Here is a 21,343-nt window from a genome sequence, read left to right as displayed (position 1 = left end):
AGCCATATGCCTGGCAGAACAACTCTGTCTTGCAGGCCTGGCGGAAGGATAGTAAGTCCTGCCGGGCTCTGATTTCAGCAGACAGAGCGTTCCACCAGGTGGGAGCCAGGACCGAAAAGGCACTGGCTCTAGTCGAGGCTAGGCGGGCCTCCTTGGGGCCAGGGCCCACCAACAGCTGTTTGTCCCCTGATCGGAGTGTCCTCCAGGGAATATACGGGGAGAGACGGTCCCATAGATACACTGGTCCCAGTCCGCACAGGGCCTTATAGGTCAATACCAGAACCTTGAATCTAATCCGGTACTCCACTAGCAACCAATGCAGCTCACGTAAGAACGGTGTTATATGTGCCTTATTTGGCACTCTCGTAATAACACACGCCGCTGCATTTTGCACCAGCTGTAATCTCCGGGTCAGGCTCAAGGGCAGCCCCGCGTAGAGCAAATTACAGTAATCTAGCCTAGAGATGACCGTTGCTTGGATCACTGTAGTTAAGTCACGGGTTGACAGGTAAGGGACATGTTGTCTGGTCTGCTGCAGATGGAAAGAAGAGGACCTGACAATCGCTGTGACCTGTGCCTCCATTTTTAGGGAAGCATTCAAGATCACCCCCAGACTCTTAACCCTCGGAACTGGCACTATTACAAAAGAAGATGGAGAACTTTTCAAGTATATGGTGACAACTGCAAGAGTACTATATGCTAGAGCTGGATCTAGGGGCGCAGGCACCTGGTGCAACCCTTGGCTGGGTCTCTGTGCACGCGCACAGCGCACACGTGTTCCTGGCACTGTATGATGATGTCACTTTTGTGACGTTATCATGCAGGGTGGGAGGCCGGCCGCACCAGCGCCTGGTGAGCCGTGGAACTGGTGGTGGCGGCGGCGCGGGTTTGTGCTGGGATGGCCAGCTGGCTTGCCGCACATGCAGGACATCCCAGCCCTGTGCTCAGCCACCCATGTGGCAAGCCAGCTGCCCCAGCGCACGCCCTTGGTGCCGCCGCTGCTGCCAGCTCCGTGGCGCACCATGTGCTGGAGAGGCTGGCTTGCTGCATGGCCGGCTGAGTACAGGGCTAGGAGGCCCTCTGCGCAGTTTGCGTGCCCCGCTGCTCTGTGCCGCCCACATGGGAAGCCGGCTGCCCCAGTGCACGGTGTGCTGCAGAGCTGGTGGCGGCAAGGCCATGCGCTGGGGCAGCTGGCTTGCCACGCGGGTGGCTGAGCGCAGAGCTGGGAGGTCCTGTGCACATGGCAAGCCAGCCGCCCCATCGGCAGGGCTGGCGAGGGCCTCCCAACCCTGTGCTCAGCCTCCCACGCGGCAAGACGCGGCGCACTCCCAAGTGGCTCACATCCACGCCCGGCATCCCCTCTTTGACGGTGCTGGGGGCAGGCTACCCCTCTGCCTACCCTCGATCAGGCCCTGCTATATGCAGCAAAATGGAAGACAGAATCTTGCCCTGACATGTCTGAGTGGTGAGATAAAGTGTACAAATATGCACCAATGGCTAAATTAACTTCTTATGTGCATAACAGACCAATATTAGAATTTCAGAAAAACTGGAAATATTTCTTTGATTACGTAGCTTGAAGCTAAGGAAGCTATTATGGAAATAGATTAATTATAATATAGAGACCTTAAAATGTTGAGTACAAAATATTCAATAGATGACTGATTAAAAACTGTTGATATTAAATTTTAGGCATAAGTAATTAAGGAGAAGGAGAGGAGAAACATCCCGTAAGATGTTGCCACGTAGTTTGAATATACTTTTCTGATGTAGTTTAAATTTAGTATTTTGTATAAGTTTCTATGCACTTCCTATGGCTAGTTGTATTTTTCTTTTCAAATATAATTCTAAAAAATGCTCCTTAAATGTGAGGATAATTTCAGGATAAAACACCTAAATAAATTTAAAATTCACATTTTTGAAATGCACTACCTGAGAAGGATTCTCAGACCTACTTATGACTGCTCTCTTAGAGCCAAATTACATGAGATGAATTACATGCATATGACACGTGAATAACTTACATGTTTCCCCTTTGCTTTCTTGTTCACTCATACAATGTGGCTACACTGCACTCGATCCCGTGCTTGGATTGGCATGTGTTTCTTACTCATTCCTTCCAGATGAGACAGTATCTCATCTTCGTGCGTGCTCAACTCTTCTTCTGCAGCTTTCTGAGAGGGAGACTTGTTTGCTCAATTGCACATATCAGGAAAAAAACTTGCCAGGTTTCCAGGAAGGCTGAAAACGGGGGTTCCACACCTCTGCTGAGATCTTGCAGCTTGGCCTGCCAGGAAATGGGGGGCATCTATGCAAAGGAGGGTGGATAATCTTCACGTTGGAAGCCACAGCAGTTTCTTGCTGTCAGCCAGAATCAACTCTTTCCTGCCAGTTTGTCCTCAGCCACCTCCGACCTCCATTATCATCTATGGGGAAAATTATGGGGGCTATCCAGGGGGATGGGGGTGGCATTTTGCAAAATAAATCTACAAAATTTTCAGGGGACCAACTGCTAACTGTCCTCTAAAGACTCCCCAAGTTTCAGGGAGATTGGAACTTGGGGGGCCATTTTAGGCCCCCCCAAAGAAGGTGCCATCAGCTGTCTTGTTTTTTATTATTGTGAAGAGAAAATGACAGGAACTGGGGAAACCCATGGATCATGCCTTTCCCTGGGTTCAATCTCCCTGAAACTTGGGGTGGGGGGTGGGGGGTTTAGAGGACACTGAGGAGTAGGTCTCCTGCAAATTTGGAGGATTTTGGACCTTGGAGAGGTCATTTTGAAGCCCTTCAAAGTACGGGCCATCTGTCTCCCCGTTTTTTACTATAACAAAAACAACAACAACAACAATAATAACATTCAATTTATATACTGCCCTTCAGGATAGCTTAATGTCCACTCAGAGCAGTTTACAAAGTATGTCATTATTACCCCCACAACAAAACACCCTGTGAGGTGGGTGGGGCTGAGAGAGCTCCAGAGAGCCGTGACTAGCCCAAGGTCACCCAGCTGGCTTCAAGTGGAGGAGTGGGGAATCAAACTTGGCACTCCGGGTTAGAGTCCTGCGCTCTTAACCACACCAAACTGGCTCTCCAGAGAAGAGAAAATTACAGGAACTGGGGAAACCCATGGATCATGCCTTTCCTGGGGATCCAGAAACTTGGTAGGTCTTTAGGGAACAGATAGGACTAGCTCCCCTGAAATTTTGGTGCATTTTGCTTGCAAAATGTCCCCCTGTCCCCCTAGTTTTCCCCACAGGGAATAATGGCAATTGAAGATGGCTTAGTCAGATGCTTAATTGTGTTGCTATGATCTTTCTTCCCACCTCCTCCTTATCCCGACCGAAAAAGCTGCATGAAGAGGAGGAGGAGGAAGTTAAGAGGGAAGGAGGGTGCAGGAAATAGGAGTAGGGAAGCGGTGATATCAACAAGAAAATGGGAGAATTTAAAACTTGCCAAATTAAAAGCAAAACAGTTTGAGTTAAGTCGGATCTAAGGGCAAAAAGTTGGGAGAGGGAAGTGGAAGCTGCTCAAAATCGATGCTCTGTAATAGCAACTCGCTGATTATGACCATGGACACTCGCAACCATGAATACACCAGTTTCCTGACACGTGTACGGACTAGGGCTACAGGACATGTGTTCATCAAGGGTAAAATGGACACAGGCAGGTAGGGACATGATTCTAGACACTCACATGACTTCATGTAATTTGTGTCATCTAGTTTGGCTCTTAGTGACAGTCAACCCTCCCCTTTTTATGCCCTGATTTAAAGATTAATGGACATTATCAAGATTATAGCATCCATATTATAGCACGAGAAGAAGTGTGATGGAGAAGGTGCAAAATCATGATGGCTCAAGCAACCAACTACTGCAGAAAACAAGAGGTTAATTCAAATGAAGGAAAATATGCAATTCAGAGGAAAAACTGGTTATGATCCAGCATGGTCTACAACCCACTGAAAACAGTGGCCGTAGATCTTGCCTCTGGAGTCCAAAGGTTTAAAATATTTCTTTAAACATATTTTTCTTGTGAATAATGCTGTCAAAGGTGCTTAATTAGAAAAATCCTAAGAGAGTCCAATAGCATACTTAACCTTTCCATAATAAAGCTCAAGAGTTTGATCTAAAAGGAGTGTCATTTGACTTTTATACAAGAGAGAAAATATACTTTCCTACTGTATCCTATAGTATCTGTTATTCTCTAAGCCGCTGTTTCCCAAAGTATGGGTCGTGGCCCACTGGTGGGTCGCGAGCGGATATTGGGTGGGCCTCAATGTTCCCTCTAAGATGTGCAGTGCTGTGAGCCAAAAATGTATTTTGTGAGCTGACTTGCATAAAATTTTTGAGAGCGCCTTTTTAGAAAAAAAATTGCAATCTACAAACATACAAACATTTGGCTACCACATAAACCAGTTTGTAGAAGCTTATAACCACAACCTTATAAATATCTAAGAATTCATTTTTAAACTGTATTTTAAGCATGTTTTTAAAGAATGTTTTATACATTATACCTGTAAACATAAGTCACATTTCATTACAGAGACTTTCAATTTAATTTCTCTCTTCTTCCTTTCTCTGTTTTCCAGAACTTGAAAACACTGGTATTTTATTGATATTGAGCCAAAGGAGGCTGGAGCAGAGGGTCCAGAGGAGTTAGCCGTGTTAATCTGTAGTAGCAAAATAGTAGAGTCCAGTAGCACCTTTAAGACTAACCAACTTTATTGTAGTATAAGCTTTTGAGAGCCACAGCTCTCTTCGTTAGATGCATCTGATGAAGAGAGCCGTGGCTCTCGAAAGCTTATGCTACAATGAAGTTGGTTAGTCTTAAAGGTGCTACTGGACATTTTACTATGGAGCAGAGGGGAGTCTGGGAGGAAAGCTACTCATGTGAAAAATGTACCAAGCCAAACAGGACTGAAAAAGAAGCGGGTGAAAGGACCAGATTATAAAATACAGGACAAATGTCTTCCCTGGCAGCAGAGTCAAGGAAGAGGGGATATGGGCAAGTCAAAGAGAATATACTGCCTCTGAATAGGATCCAAACTTTATTGGAGCAAGAAGGAAAGGGGAAGGGAGCCAAGATCCACAGCAAAGGGCCCAAGGATGATGCAACTTCTGGGTTTTGAAGCCAAGCTATCCTTGGTCCCTTGCCTTGCTCACGTGGGATTATTCCCCCCAACCCAGCCCCCTCCATCCACCATTGCCACTGAAGGAGACACAAGGCAGAGTGGGTCTGTTTAGAATTTCACATGCCTTCCTTCTCTCAGAATGCTAAACTTACAGTTCAACCCTCCTCAAGCCAAATTCAGAGGCGTTTGTTGGTGAGGCAGATCCTGAGATCTCCTGTTATGAAGAAGAAAAGAAAGGAGGGAGAATGAGAAAGAGGTGGAGAGCGAGTTTTGTGCTTGCAACAAGCCACTGAAAGTGCATTTTACTTACATTTAAACAAAAGGTGTCAGCTTTATGCCGGCAAAAAAGGGGACAGAGATTGCTTAGAGAAATGCCCTGACGCTCAAACTCAAAGGTGGCAGAAGAAGAATTTCTTCTATATGTGCAGAAGGGGAGTAGGCTTGTCATTCTCCTGGTGGAGGCTGGAGATCTCCCTGAATTACAACTGATCTACAGGCAACAGAGATCACTTCCCCTGGAGAAAATAGTTGCTTTGGGGGTGATCTCTATTGTACTATACCCTGCCAAGGTACCTCCCCTCCCCAAACTCTGCCTTCTCCAGGTTCCATGACCTAAATCTCTAGGAATTTCACATCCTTCACCAAGCAAGCCCTCAGTCCCACAGGACAAGCCTACCCCACTGCTATCCTGTGCCATCCTTCATTCCCGGGCCCTCATTGTCACAGGCCAGGCCTGCCCCAGCGCTATCCTGCGCCATCCTTCATTCCCGGGCCCTCAACGTCATGGGTGAGGCCTGTCCCAGTGCCATCCTTCATCCCTAGGACCTCATTGTCGCAGGCCAAGCCTGCACCAGCACCATCTTGCTCCATCCTTCATCCACAGGCCCTCATTGTCACAGGCCAGGCATGCCCTGGCACCATCCTGAGCCATCCTTCGTCCCCGGGCCCTCATTGTCGCTGGCCAAGCCGGCCCCGGTGCCATCCTTCATTCCCGGGCCGTCAACATCGTGGATGAGGCCATCCTACACAATCCTGCATCCCCAGGCCCTCATTGTTGCAGGCCAGGCCTGCCCCTGTGCCATCCTTCATCCCTGCGCCCTCAACATCGTGGGTGAGGCCTGCCCCGGCGCCATCCTTCACTTCGGGCCCTCAGCGTCACAGGCCAAGCCTACCCCAGAACCATCCTTCATCCTTGGGCCCTCAGCATTGCAGGCCAATTCTGTCCCAGTGCCATCTTGCTCCATTCTTCATCCTGGGGCCTCAGTGTCGCAGGCCAGGCCTGCCCCAGCATCATCTGGTGCCATCCTTCACCCTGGGCCCTCCGCGGTGTAGGCCAAGCCTGCCCTGGTGCCATCCTTCACCCTGGGCCCTCAGAGGTGTGGGTCAAGCCTGCTTCAGTGCCATCCTGCCACATCCTTACCGTTCAGAGGGTGCCAGCTGAGCAGGAAGTCGAGGCCATCAGAGAGGAATCATCTCTGCACTCCTGAAGCAATCATGTGCACCAAGAGGTAATATTATGTGCGCAATTGTGCACAAGCGCATACTAAAGGGAACGCTGGTGGGCCCTGAAACTGATAGGGCGACAGTCGCAACACGTCAGCCGGGCCGTGTCGTTCGGCCGGCAGCCGAATGGTTACTAATAATTTAATTTCTCGCGGCATGGCGTGGAGTGTGATCGTTTGTCGTGGGCGCGGAGTGGGGGTGGGGCGGCCGAAGGCAACTCGCGAGCCCGAGCATCAGTTGTCACTGTAGTATTCGTCGTTGCGTGTTGTGTTTTTATTATCTTCTTAAAACTAAATAATGGACAAGTGGTTGAAATGGATAGCAAAAAGTACGCCGCCAGCAGCGGACTGTGTACAGAGCAATGAAAAAATAGAAGATGTTATTTCGGATGACAAAAGTGACACTGAGCCTGACCTACTAGCTCCCTCTACGAGTTCACATAAAACAAACCGTCGAAAAGTTGTGAGAAAATATGATGTCGAATACCTGAAACTAGGATTCACGTGGAATCAAGATATGGTGGATCCACGCCCTCAATGCGTTATTTGCTGCGAAATATTGGCGAACGAAAGTATGCGTCCAAGTAAGTTGACACGTCATATAGAAACAAAACATTCCCATTTAAAAAATAAGCCAGTGGATTTTTTTCAAAGAAAATTATTGGATATGAAATCTTCAAAGAATATTGTTTCACATTTCATAAATATTAATGAAAATGCTACTTATGCCTCATATCTTATTAGCTTAAGAATCGCCAGAGCAGGTAAACCTCATACCATTGGTGAGAATTTAGTGTTGCCATCGATTAAAGATGCTGTTGGAGTGATGTTTGGAGAAAAAGAAGTAAAGAAAATTGAACGTATACCACTTTCCAATAATATTGTTGCACGAAGAATTGACGAGATATCCGAATGGGCAGAGGATGAGTTAATCCATAGAGTAGTTGGTAGTAAATATTTTACACTACAACTGGATGAGTCTACCAATGTGCAAAGCCTATCTCAGTTACTTGTTTTCGTGTGTTATATATGGCAAAACAACACGCATGAAGATATCTTGTTCTGCAAGCCAATTATTCGTGGAACGGCCAAGGAAATTTTCAAAGAAATTGATTCTTATACAAAAGAAAAAGGTTTGGAATGGAAGAACTGTGTCGGCATATGCACTGACGGACCTCGAGCTATGTGCGGCAAAAATAGCAGTGTGGTCACGAGGGTTCTTGAACGAAGTCCCAATGATTCGTGGACTCACTGTAGCCTTCATAGAGAAGCACTGGTTTCAAAACCATTGCCTGATGATTTAAAAACAGTATTAAATACCGCTGTGAAAATTGTAAATTATATTAAAACAAGACCCTTACAAACACGTTTATTTCAAAAGCTGTGTGAAGAGATGGGTAGTCTCCATAAATCTCTTCTTCTGCATACAGAGGTACGTTGGTTATCCAGAGGGAAAGTACTGACAAGATTAGTGGAATTACGCAATGAAGTTACAGTTTACCTGGAAGGAAAAAATGAATATCTTGAATCTCTACTGGACGAAGAATTCATCCTCAAGCTCACATACTTGGCGGATATTTTCTCAAAGTTAAACGAACTCAATTTGTACCTGCAAGGATCAGACGGATCCGACATTTTTGCAGTTCACGATAAAATTCGAGCGTTCATGAAAAAACTTATGTTGTGGAAGATATGTATCGAGGAAGGCAAGTATGATTGTTTTGAAACATTTGAAACTTTCATTATAGAAAACGAAGTGCAGCCAGATATCAATGTAGTGTCTGCAATTTCCACTCATTTAACAGAGTTGAAAAATAACTTTGATGCCTACTTTGGCGAAGAGATGAAAAAGTTCGACACGATGAGCTGGATTTGTAACCCGTTTCAAGACAACATACCAACTGTAATGTCAACAAAAGCAAGTGAAGAACTTATTGATTTATCAGAAGATACATCGATGTATTGTCGAAGGCTTTCACGGCCGGAGAACGATGGTTGTTGTGGGTTTTCCGGGCTGTATTGCCGTGGTCTTGGCATTGTAGTTCCTGACGTTTCGCCAGCAGCTGTGGCTGGCATCTTCAGAGGTGTAGCACCAAAAGACAGAGATCTGTCTTTTGATGCCAAGACCACGGCAATACAGCCCGGAAAACCCACAACAACCAGAAGATACATTGCTGAAAAACACTTTTAATCACAAGAAATTAACAAAATTCTGGCTTTCAGTTGCTGACACCTATCCCTGCCTGTTTGATGAAGCCATGAAAGTCCTCCTCCCCTTCACTACCTCATACTTAGGTGAAGTGGGATTTTCAGCCATGGTTCATATTAAAACTAAATACCGAAATAAATTGGACGTAATGAATTCATTGCGATTAAAAGTGACTAAAATTGAAGTCGACGCTAAAGCTGTAATGGCAAGAAATAGGAAACAAATACATCCTTCTCATTGAAATATCACATCTTATATTTAGTAAGTAAAAATTATAACTGGATGTTTTTCTTTTTTTCTTAATTGAACAGTCCTTCACAATAGTTACGATATGTATTAACGAGAAAATGCTGCAGCAGCAATATAACGCTGCTTTTTTTCTTCATGTTAGGCACGGGTGCGTTATATATGGTTATTGTATTAGGTGGGTCCCGAACTTTGAAATTTTTTTTAGATGGGTCGCGGTCCAGACAACTTTGGGAAACACTGCTCTAAGCACTATAGTTATTAATATTTCCTGCCCTACAAGTATATTATCACTTTAAATCTTGTTTTCATCTTTGTGGCATCTGTGCAATCTCATGTTGGGAGAGTAGCAAGCTTACTTACTGAAGGAGGCAGGTGTGAAACTCTCAAAGTAAAACTATGGAGCACCGCCTTCCCAATAGATGCTTAGAGTCTCACTGACATTCATCCAGTGCTTTTAAGGAAGCATGGAGCTCTCTAAAAGTGTCTCTGCCAGAGTACAAGCAGGAATATGGCAAGGAAAAACCAATGCTTTGGTGGGGAGGGTTGTGCTAAGTAAAAGGCATTGAACACTCATGCACTCAAGAGAGAGTGTCATAGCCTCCACCAACCCACAAAGGAAAGGTTGTGTGAGGATACTGCCCAGTCTCTCTTGGAGCCTGAATGACTAGTACAACTGATAGTGCTGTGAAACATGAGGGCTGAATCTTGGCCAGTGCACTGGATACATTAACATTGGGAAACACTATGAATGGGGGGGACATAGTTAGAACCCACAACGTCCTTATTCTACAGATGGAAGTACTGCATACTAAAAACGAAGTACCAGAGAGCTGCAAAAAGTTTACAAGAGGTTACACCATTCCTGGAATGCCTTCGGAAATCAAATACAGAAGAGGAACGTTTAGAATATTCGAGTCCCAAACAGCCCATGCCTCCAATCAGAGTATCTAGGAGTTGGTGCCAGTTAGTTGAGCAAAACATAATTGCAATGATGTGCAGCATTTGCAGTAAAACAAAAGACAAAGAAAGGTAAGGTATGCCTTAGTACTCTAAGTGAAATCAGTAGTAATATAACAGAAGACCAAGGGGAGGGTTGACTGGAGACACACTCTAACAACGCCCCCCCTTGCAGGGGTGGCTCTTGAGAAGGTACAAACTCTCAAAGCCATGGGAAGAACATGGCAGTGAAAGCATGAGAATGGTGCACATACACTCTATCTAGGAAACAAGAAAACAATCTAGGTATCCCTTCAAATGTTAAGTTTAAACCAATGACCAAATTCTGCCAAGGGTCTTACATACAGGTATGTAAAAACACAGAAATGCAAACTGTGAAAGTGAAAAAGCTGAACAATCTTGACAAAATGTGGATAAAATAAGACTGAAAAGGCAAAGGGTTGCCCTGGAAAGGGTCAGTAAGCAACCATCAACAGAGCAGAGGGGAAAAAAAGATATTGCAGCCTCAAGTTGGATACCCTGGTTGTCATGCATTTTATAAACAGTCAAGGTGTTGGAATTCTGCCACTAGCAGTCTGCTAGTGTGATTAAGAGCCAAGCACAACTGTAAAGATTGCAATATACAAAATTAGATGACCTGGACCTGAAAGAGGCTTTTCTATCTGTCCGCCTTAACACCCTTTTTTCTGTCTCAGGGGGAATACTGAACTGAACAGTTCAATCAATGAGAGAGCACGCAACCTCCTCTGAGAGGAGAGCTGGGGAAGACTTTGGGACTTCTGAGCCCACAGAGCAAAACTTATGTGAAAAAGAATTGTAGGAAACCTATGAGTGGCTGAAAAGGCAGCAGAGCACCGAATTTTTACTTCTCTTGCAGAGTAAATCATCAATGAGGAGAGAGAAATGAATTTAAGGATTTGGCAGCAAGCCTGTTCTTCTGCACAGACAGTTGTCCATCTGGACTGAAGAATTCAGAGTCTCTGTGTGAAGTCAGAGTTACAACCACCACTTACTCTCTCTCTCTCTCACTCACACACACATACACGCACACACAGAGTCCTAGGATTGGCTAAGGCAATCTAAAACACTGGCCCAAAGAAACAGACTTGTTACATACACTACATTTATAGGCTGTGAAAGAGTAAGCTGAGCTCTCAAAAATGCGTATCAAATAAATGCTAGTCCACTAGGCTTTTATCTTATTATACAAAGAGGCAATCTGCCATTAGAGATGTTCCATGGCCTCAATTTATAACACTTTGGCCAAAACCCTTTATGGCCCAGGATGAGGTTAAAATGTGTTTCATGCTCCCTTCAAAGGGGATAGTAAAAGGATCATAATGATCTGTTAATTATCAGCTTGAAGGAAAAATTGCAGCAGGGGAATTCTACTTCCACCTAGGCTAACAGTTTACAGCATTCACAGTGATAGGATTAGAGATGAAGTGCTATTTAATCTGCTGGCCATCAACAACAATAACGATGACCACTGGAATTAAGTATATGTTGGCTACAGGATTGCAGTAGGGGCCCTGACTGCAGCCAAGTTAATGGAAGTTTGTGTGTCAAGGACTTCTTGCCCTAGAGCACCCTTTCTGAGTAGAAACACAAGATATCCTTTAAAAAGATGAGTGTGGACTTTATCTAAATCCCACCTTTCAGCCCCAGTGGAAACTCAATGGGGCTATAACATTTATACTTTCCATTCCATCCACACAAAAACTCTGCAAAGCAAGCCTGGCTGAAAGAATATGACAGGTACAAGGTCATTCAGGTAGAATGGCATTTAAAGCTGAATTTCCCAGATCCTAGCCCAATGCCCTAACCACTATACCAAACTAGCTCGTTAAAAATGGTGTCATACAGGAATGACTCCAGTGATAGGATGAACACAATTGAATAAGAACTCTCTCCTTGTAGGGGCAATTGTAATGTGTGGAGTCTGTTTCATTTTAGTCCCAGGATACTAAAATCTGGAGCAATTCCAGTCTAGGTTTTACTCATGTCTGTGTAAACTGACTGAAGGACTGCTAGGGAAGGCCTGAACTAGGCCTCCTGTTCTTTTCTTTGTTTCTGCTGAATAAGGTTGCTCTGTGTTGACTAAAAGAGACCTTCTGCAGATTCCTAAATGACTGCTGAATCTTACAAGAATAAGGGAGAGCCACTGGGGAGAGCCAGCACCACTCCCTGGTAGGAAAAAGGTGGTGTGGGCATACATGGAATCCACAGGAAAAAATGCCTTCAAAAAGCATTGGGCACCAAGGCACAGGTTTATCATTTGTGTTGTTGTTCTCCCAGTAGGGGCTGGGGATCCTGCACTCCCCACCCTCCACGACCACTCACCTGGCCAGCGGGGGGAGGGGGTGGGAATGAGGGGACAGGCCTCTGGGGTGTGCTCCCAGGGTGGCTGAACTCTGTGATCTTTATGCAAATCAGATAAATTTGCATATACTTACTTAGTTTGCATTATCTACACTGTTTCTGCTAGATGTGTGAAATGATCCAAATGGATAGATTGAGTTTAGCAGGGAGGGGGATCTTGACTGCAAATCTACAAAGCCATCACTGAAAAGAGAAGATAGAGAATAGAAACTATAAATAGATATTATTCTTTTAGCCCTACTAGAATTTCACTGGTTAGGGTCCAGATTGGAGGAATATGTTTATTATTTCTCCAAGCCACTGAATGATGATAAAAACACTCTGCAGCCTTCAGCAGCAACAAATTACACCTGGAGTAAGTAATACTTCATGGTAGGGATGCTAATCTTACTTCCCAGAATTTTTTTCTGGACTCTACAGAATCCTGTCAATAAATCTACAAATTCTCCTGACTCTCAATAAAAGCTACATTCCTATTTGAAGCATTAGTGCACAACGATTGCAACTGTTGTGTACAACTGCACTGCCAAGATAGCAAACACAGACATTTTTTTCAAGCCTCTCTGCGAGAAGATTCTGTGCCAACACAGAAAAAAAAAATGCTAAAACTTGACAGTGAAAGTAAAAGAGAACCATATCTGTCAAAAAGCATGGTCCGATAAGTCAGGGGTTCGGTCATAGCATTTAGACAAATTACTTGAAAATCCAGAAACTCTCATACAACATAGAGAAAACTGCAAACAAGTAGTACAAGTAAGCAGCTAATGTTATTGTTATTTATTTTCTATTTACTTTTCACAACAGTTGCCCCCTCAGTCAGAAGCATGAGATAGACACAAGGTTTTGGAACTAAGGGTTGCTTTATTAAATACAACATCAACACTAAACTGCGGCAAAGGCAAACTGGTGGTACAGGTCAAGCCACGGGGTCACTCTGAGACCTCCGCCTTGACCGGCCAGGCAAAGGGTTCCCCCCATCAAGCTCCTAAAGCCTCAGCCGTACAGCATGAGGGAAGGACTTGCACCTGGGGTTCCCTGGAGGCCATCTGCACAGGTGGTGGTAGCCATGAAGCATACCATCCCTCCTGACAGACCCCATTTCCCCACCAATGGGGAATTGCCAAAGGGGTACTCTCCGGCCTGCTCCTTATTCCCCAACTTTCTCCTGCCAATGCGAATGGCCAAGCCTCAGGTTAGGCCCTCGCACCACACAGGTGGCCTAGTGCCAACCTGAGCCCTTGCCTCAGGTCATCTAAGAAGATGTCATTGCCAGCAACTGACAGGTGAACTCCGTCATCCCTGTAGAGGGTGGCAAATGTGGTCTTAATCCTAGGGTAAGAAAGGTAAATTCGCAGCCCCTCCCCCAATGCCTTCTGTATTGCCCTATTGGCCCTATGCCTAGTCTGAGCCATGCCCCTGGGGTCCAGTGTCTCCCTCCATTTCCGGCGAGGAAACATTTTGAACCAGAAAATGTGTACTCTGGGCCACTGGTTTTGAATCACTTTAAGGTCAGCGATCACCTGTAAAGACAGGGCTTTGTAATCCCAGGCCATTGCCACCCAAGTGTATGACCACAATATGCGGGGGAGGACCCTTCCTTCCCCCAAACAGGAGAGGCAATAACTCCAAACACTGGAGGCCCCACCAGCCCAGCCATTCTACTGAGGCATTTTCACCCAGCCCCAGCTGAGATCTGGCCAGCGTCCTTCTGGCTTGGATGGCTGCCCAGAACACGATACTGTGTCCGGCAATGAGGATCCGCTTCCTCCCATGGCAACCAGCTGCACCTAGGAGAAAATTCACACAGTGTGAGCTCCAAAAAAAGAAAGAGGATGAATGTAACACTGGTAGGCAGACGAATGCCATCTGCCGGCCCTCTGAATCACTTTGCCTGTATCCCATGGCTGCTGCCATCGAGGCAGCCCCAATCCGAAAAGAATGAGTGCCAAATTTGACAACTGATAAACCCAAGTGGCACAGTGCCCTCTCTGTCACTGCCCCAAACTGGTAACGCATCAGGAGAGACTGATCGCTGTGCCAAAACAATACCCCTTGGTCTTTGTCCCTGACTGCCACATAACATCGAAGGGCCCTAACTGGGCACAACTCCTTCTCCTCACAGGGGCCCAACGTAAGCACCTGTCTCAACTTGCTTCTGGCCCGTTTTGGATCGCCTGATCCTAGTAGAAACCCTCTCATCAATGAATTTGATATCCTGGGCTAGTAAGGCCCAGCCTGATTTGTCCCTCTGTGACTGAACCACCAGTTCACTCACACACAGGGCCCGGAAGAACGCTGTCAACGCGGCAGCATGGAAGAGTTTACCTTCAAAATCTGAACAGCAAACTGTTCCTCAAACAGTTCCCAAGCCCCTAAGGATAGCCATCTGTCATCCTTTGGCACCAACAACTCCCAGGCCCAGCCTTCGAGCATCTTCCTAACCTAGAAGTCCCCAGTAAACTCAGGCAAGCCTCGTGCCTTACTAGCAAACACCAATGCAGCCAGCTGACCCCGAACAGACTTAACTGCCAAACCATGTTCACGTTGAGCCACACAGAACTGCAAGAGGTGCTCTGAAGGGATAGGCCACTGATTGTGCAGCCCAGCCTCCCTCCTAAACACCCAGAAATGTCCTACTGCATGCTCATATGCCCTCCGAGTGCTGGGGGCAATGGCCAGCTGGATTACTCTGTTCACTTCTGCTTCCCATGGTGCCACAGCTCTAGGGGCATTCGGGTAGGCTGACTATCGGCCCTGGGGGCTAGCTTCCAGAAGCGTTCCATCTGTTGGTGAGACAAAGCGTCCGCCACCCCGTTATCTGGCCCTAAACATAATATTCAACTGGTGGCATTTTAAAGTAAATGCCTGTACCAATTGCATTACTCTGGGAGATTTGGAAGTGAGAGAGTTAACTACCTGCACAACTGCCATGTTGCACCAAAGGTGCACCACATGGTTGGACAATTCCTGTCCCCAAATCTAGACTGCTACTAAAATTGGAAAAAAATCCAGGAAGTTAAGGTCCTTCACTATCGCACTACCCACCCATTCTCTGGGACACTGGTCAGCACACCAGTGCCCCCTAAAGTAGACACCAAACCCTGTGGATCCCGAGGTGTCAGAAGCTACCTGCAACCCCATTTCTAGCAACAGGTCTTCCTTCCAAAAGGTCACTCTGTTAAAAGATCCCAAAAATTCATGCCAAACTTCAATGTCAGCTCGCATGCCCTTACTAATGCGCAGCCGATGGTGGGGGGACCGAAGCAAAGACATGGTATCGCACAGTCTGCACAAGAAAGGTCTGCTGGGGGTGACCGCCTTGCATGCGAAGTTCAAATGCACAAGCTGCTGCAGCTCAACCAGGGAAGCTTTGTGTTAATCCCTAAAGTCTGCCTGGCAATCAGGTTACTAACCTTATCAGCTGGGAGTTGAAGGGTCTGGCACACCGTATCACATTCGATATCCAGAAACGTCAAAACTTGTGCCAGGCCCTCTGTTTTCTCATGTGCCAGGGGAACCCCAAGCTCCACAGCAAGGGTAACAAAACCAGCCAACAACCTAGTACACTTGGCAATGCCTGCCGAGCCCACAAACAAAAATCATCTAGATAATGAACTGTGTCCTGGCACTTAAGCCAACAGAGCAACTCCCACTCCAAGAAGGAACTGAAACGTTCAAAGGCCGTGCAAGAAATAGAGCAGTCCATAGGGAGGGCCCTATCCATGTAGTATTTGCCTTCAAAGGCAAAACCCAAGAGTTCAAAGTCCTTCGGGTGTACTGGGAGAAGGCGGAATGCAGACTTAATATCGCATTTAGCCATCTCTGCTCCAATCCCACATCTGCGCACTACCTTGACCACCTGGTCAAAGGACATATAGTGAACAGAGCAAAGATCCTCAGGGATGGCATCATTCACCGAAGCCCCTTTTGGAAAGAACAAATGGTGAATCAAGCGATATTCACCAGCTGCTTTCTTGGTGACTACCCACAGCGGAGAATCCCGCAAACATGGGACAGGAGGGACATCAAACGGTCCCAGGACCCTTCCCTCCACACATTCCTTCCTAATCTTTTCCCTCACCACCCCTTCCATACCAACCACTGAACGCAAGTTATTAGACATAAAGGGAGTACGAGTGCCCTGAAATGGTATCCAAAAACCAAACTTGAAACCACTAAACAAGAATAATGCATCCTATCTCTTGGGGTAAACTGTCAACAGGCATTCAAGCACTTTCAGCCTTACAGGGCTGGGACCCTTTACCAGATGACTGCTGGCCACCTCCAGACCCAGACCGTTTCCCACCCACCCTCAGACTTAGATCTGGGGCAAGATGCATAGGGGTGGGGTCCCAAACAAGAGGGACACTCATGCTTGTATTTGCATACCTTCCTGTGAAAAACCCCTTTGGACGTGAAGTCCCAACAGAGCAGCCGTGGTTCAACCTGCTGCCCCGCCTGAACACTGGTCACTGCTGCCGCCTAGGGGCAGTGTATCAAGTGGCCACTGTCAGACCTATCTCCCGAATTGGGCTTCATGGGGACATCACCTGCAGCCACAGCTGTTGGTGAATCTGGTCCCACTGAAGCTGAGGGTTAAGAGCAGCCTGCATCCTGAATTCTTCATCGTAGTGCAACCAAGTAGCACCAATGAAGTCAGTGTATCCCCAATATATACTACTCAGGTATTGAAATAGTGACTCAGCTCGTAAAGGCTGTGCTCTACCCAACACCCTGGCATAAATCAGAAATCTGGGTAGCGAATTATGCCAATTGCGGTCTACCTTTCTTCTCCTAATTTTGTCCTTATCTTGTTCATCCAAGTCTTCTTTGTCCTTCTTTTCCAGCTCCCGGAAAAGGAGGGTGAAGACCTCCATATACTCCCCTTTAACTATCTTATCCCTAGTAACCTAGGTAAGATGGTCCCTGAGGGGCAGGGCTGTATCACCGAAAGGAAGCAGTCTATATGGAACCTGCCTGTAAGTCCCATAAGGCATAAAGCCCAAGATGGATATGCCCCAAATTGCCAACCCACAGGAGGAAAGCCAAGGGCCTGGCTGTCACCAGTCCCCCACATCTGCTGATGCCCCCCTGACGCCAACTGGGTGCTTGGTGCGCTCGATGCCTGCGGCAACCACCCCAGTTGCCCTGGTGTCTGCCATGATGCAGTGTTAGGATTAAAAGCAAATGAAGGTGCTGTGGTGCCCAGGGACCCAGAGGCAGCGGCCTGATCCCAGGATCCCCATGGCAAAGTGCATGCCTGCTGTGGCAGGGTGGACTTACCCTCTGACACAATAGGTTTGACTGCCACAGTGACTTGACTGCCTTCTGCCATTCTTTCTGGTTCCACTTACAACATCATATCCTCCTCAGCGTTGCCTGCCTCGCAGCTAGTACTAGCCACCGCCTCAGCTGGACCTGTCAAAGACTCAAGTGCAGAGAGATGTTTCAGAACCTCCACCCTAAAGGCCACTTTAGATGCAGCCCTAACCAGTCTCACCTGCTTGCTCACACCCCTGGCCTGGGCTGAGGCTCCCTTGGCCCTTTCCAAAGCTTCCAGCCGCTTCAATATTTGTAAATTAAAACTGGCATCCTCTTCATCTTCAGAGGATGAAATAGCGGGGTGGGGGGGCGCTTGGGAGGCTGTTTTTTGGCAGGCTGCTTGCCCTTAGAAGGACCTTTGCTTTTTCTAGAAGCCATCTCGTAGTGCAACCAAAGGCGTATGCATTACAATTTATCTGTTTATTATTTCTGTGAGCTATTCCCTCTGGTTGTACACTATCCTGAGTACCTAGCCACAATGTGCTGGCAGCTCTGAGAAGGACCAAATTATTTAAAGCGCTAGGTCCGGGTAGAATAAAGCCTTAACACTGCAGCGCCTCCAACTAAAACAGCCACTGCTTACAAAATGGCAGCCACTGAAAACGCAATTGAAGGCTCAGCCCTTCACCAGGCTTAATGGGCCTACCCCAAAATGGCCTCTCTTCACAAAATGGCAGGAAAAAACACGCCGGAAGGTCTAATAGGCTGAGTACCAGGCCTAGCCCTGTCAAAGGCCTCCAACAGCCCTAACTCCCTCCAACTGTATGTAAGGCACCCGCACTACCGAAACCCAAAAGAGGGATAGCTACAAGCGGCTAATTAAGCCACCCAGCACCCCCTCCTCATAACAACCCCCCACCGCAGCAACCCGTTGGGCTCTGCTGTGGCACACAAACCATTTTCAGGGGAGAGCACATGGCAATCCTTCCCCCCTCAAGCCCTGTGGGGTGAGTCTCAGCCATTTGATGCCCAGCAGCTCCACGAACTGCTGCCTCTGCTGCTCGCGGGGGCCTCCTCTGCTCAGCTGCCGCCGCCAATAAAAGGCTAGTGAAGCCGGGCACAAATTGCTGCCTCTGTGGCTTGGACGCTGCCAACGCCGCCAAAAGCCGCTACAAAGGACAAGCAAAGCTGGGCAGAAGGCAAAGCATCCACTCCCACTGCTGCCGCCAATGCCCAGCTCACCCGGGTGTTCCTCCATCAGAAGTAAAGAGCAGGAGCTCCAAAACCCGCCTCCTGCGCCACCCGATCTCACGGAGCAACTGAAAGCATGGGGGCAGAAACACCTTCTACGGCGCTTGTCTCTGCCCTTGGCTTGAAGCCTGGATGCCCAGGACAGACGTCCTCCTCCTTCTGAGGAGGCAACTCTGGCTCCCGACTTAAGCCGCTGCGTGGCAGCCAGGACAGGGCCGCATTTTTCTCTGGAGGTTCATAAGAAAACTTGGCCCCATTGTTTCAGTTATTATGTATTCTACTGTGTTTTGTAAGACAATAATTTCTAGCACAACTTAAAAAAAATTATTTAAAAACTAAAGATATAACAATTGAAAGTGCATGAAAACTTATAGACGCACTACATTTAAAGTTAAACGAATAGAAAGATACATTCGAAATATTTAACAGCACAGATAAATTATATAATAGCTCTTATTCCCTCTCCTCAGTTGCTTATACCCAGATTTTAGTATCAACAATTTTTAATTAATCATTTCCCCTGCATTTTGTCTTTGTATCTTTGTATCATTACCTTAATTTATCTTACTTTTAACCTAAGTAATCAAAGAAATCTTTCCATTTTTCCCAAAATTCAGCTATTGGTCTATTATTCACATAAGAAGTTAATTTGGCCATAGATGCATATTCATAGATCTTGTCTATCCACTCTGATGTGTCAGGGCACAGATCTGTTTTCCATTTCGCTGCATATAGAACTCTTGCTGCTGTCACCATTTACCAGAAAAAGTCTCCTTGTTCTTTTGTGACATTATTTGGTAAAATGTTTAATAGTATATTGTTCAGATTTAGCTCAAAGCTAAATCTGAGCTAAATTTCTAGCACAACTTGATTATGGATTCCAACATGCAAGATGACTATCATAGTGATAGTTTTAGAAAAAGCACTGTTACCAACCATTACTATCTTTTAAATCCAGGTGACAGAGATTTAAAAATCAAGTGATCATGCAGCCAGAAAATGCTTTCTGTTCATGAATTGAATCAATGGCAGAATTTTATTTGTGAAATCTATGAGAGTTTTGTTTTGTTTTAATTTTCATGTTACTCTTTTTTCTAATGATCTCTCCCCTAAAAATCAATCAAAAATCAATCAAGCACTGAAACGGAACAAGATGAAAAGAAGATGAAAAGAAATGGCAACAAAGATTGCAAAAGCACCAGTAATTGAATTCATTTTTTATTAGGACCATCCCCGACAGGTGAAACCAAAAAGACTAAAAATAGTTGAAAATACTAAGCATAAACCACCCGCTTCCCCTCTTCCTCCCCCTAACATCCCTGCATTTTTATTATACTGCTAAAACAAGGAGCAAAACATAGTATTTCAACATGTCAGGTCAATCCTAGGAAACAATTAAGAGCCTCAAAGAAAGATGGTGAACTTTGTTAAATTATTTAAGACATGCAGATCATTTGTCTAGTTACTTAACAACTACAATATATTGCTACAATATTAATTTAGCTCTGCATTTATGCCGTTTAGTTACCATTTAGACCTCTTATGTGGTACATCTCAATAGGAAATAATTATACTCACAGGATACTTTAATAGCTACCAAATACTTCTGGCTACACAGAGATGAATAGGAAGGACAGAAATCCTTAGTACAGGTGCCAGTAATGCTGCACTGGAGCTCCAAATACACCTTCCTGCAACCATGTGCCTTGGTTTCTTATCAGATTTGTTAAGCCTGCTGAGATCATCCACTTTTTTTGAGAAAACATCTGCTGGAGTCTCCTTGCATGAGAGGAAAGCACTACTATTAGCAGAAGAGATCTGCAGGATCTGATAGATATTCCTATGGAGCACTGGAGGAGAATGCAGTATCGGGCCAGTTTAATTGCTATATAATTTCTCATGAATATTTTGAAATTCACCCAGAAGCATATGTTAATTACATCCATATCTACTTGGCTTTGCCTCTTGTATTTCTTTTCAAATCCAAACCAGTGTGTTTCACGTCTGGAACTGTGGGTTGTATAGACATTAAGTGGAATTCTTTTAATTCTTCGTCGAATTTCTCTCTGAAATCCAACAATCCGTTTCTGTTCCTTTTTTAAGGAATTTGAGTCAGTTTTGAATCAATTCCACGTTCATGAAGAGGAAGATTCGATTTAGATCTTTAAAAAGTAATGTGTTAATTTATATGCTACGAGCATAGTTGAAAAAATTAAGAACAAGGTTAGCCATTAAAGGAACAATTAAACACAAGCTAGGACTTCTCTGAACATATCCTTGCTGCATCAGACTGCTTTTTACCCGCTGTATCATATTACAGTGGCACAACAATAGGCAGAAATACACAGGTGAGAAAATTTACATGATCACATGATTGAAAATACTTGGGTAAATTAATGA

The 21,343-nt window shown here is 45.7% G+C and overlaps 1 protein-coding gene across 3 annotated transcripts in view; it reads right to left on the bottom strand.

Annotated features, from left to right (window-relative positions):
• The window catches only part of GALNT18 (polypeptide N-acetylgalactosaminyltransferase 18), a 515,166-nt gene that overhangs the window by 13,448 nt on the left and 480,375 nt on the right, over window positions 1-21,343 (bottom strand). Inside the window, exon 11 of one of the 3 annotated variants that reach the window (XM_054971154.1) lies at window positions 13,673-14,217. The exons of the other annotated variants lie outside the window; for them this stretch is intronic. Within the exon in view, the coding sequence (XP_054827129.1) occupies window positions 14,089-14,217 (129 nt within the window). The 3' untranslated portion in view covers window positions 13,673-14,088. Of the gene's footprint in view, window positions 1-13,672; window positions 14,218-21,343 lie in introns of those variants that run through there. 3 annotated transcript variants of the gene reach the window in all.

The sequence above is a fragment of the Eublepharis macularius genome, chromosome 2 (genome assembly GCF_028583425.1).
Source record: "Eublepharis macularius isolate TG4126 chromosome 2, MPM_Emac_v1.0, whole genome shotgun sequence".
In the NCBI taxonomy this organism is placed as follows: Eukaryota; Metazoa; Chordata; class Lepidosauria; order Squamata; family Eublepharidae; genus Eublepharis; species Eublepharis macularius.
Note: the sequence above shows the minus strand (reverse complement) of the source record. Positions and strands in the feature narration are given on the sequence as shown.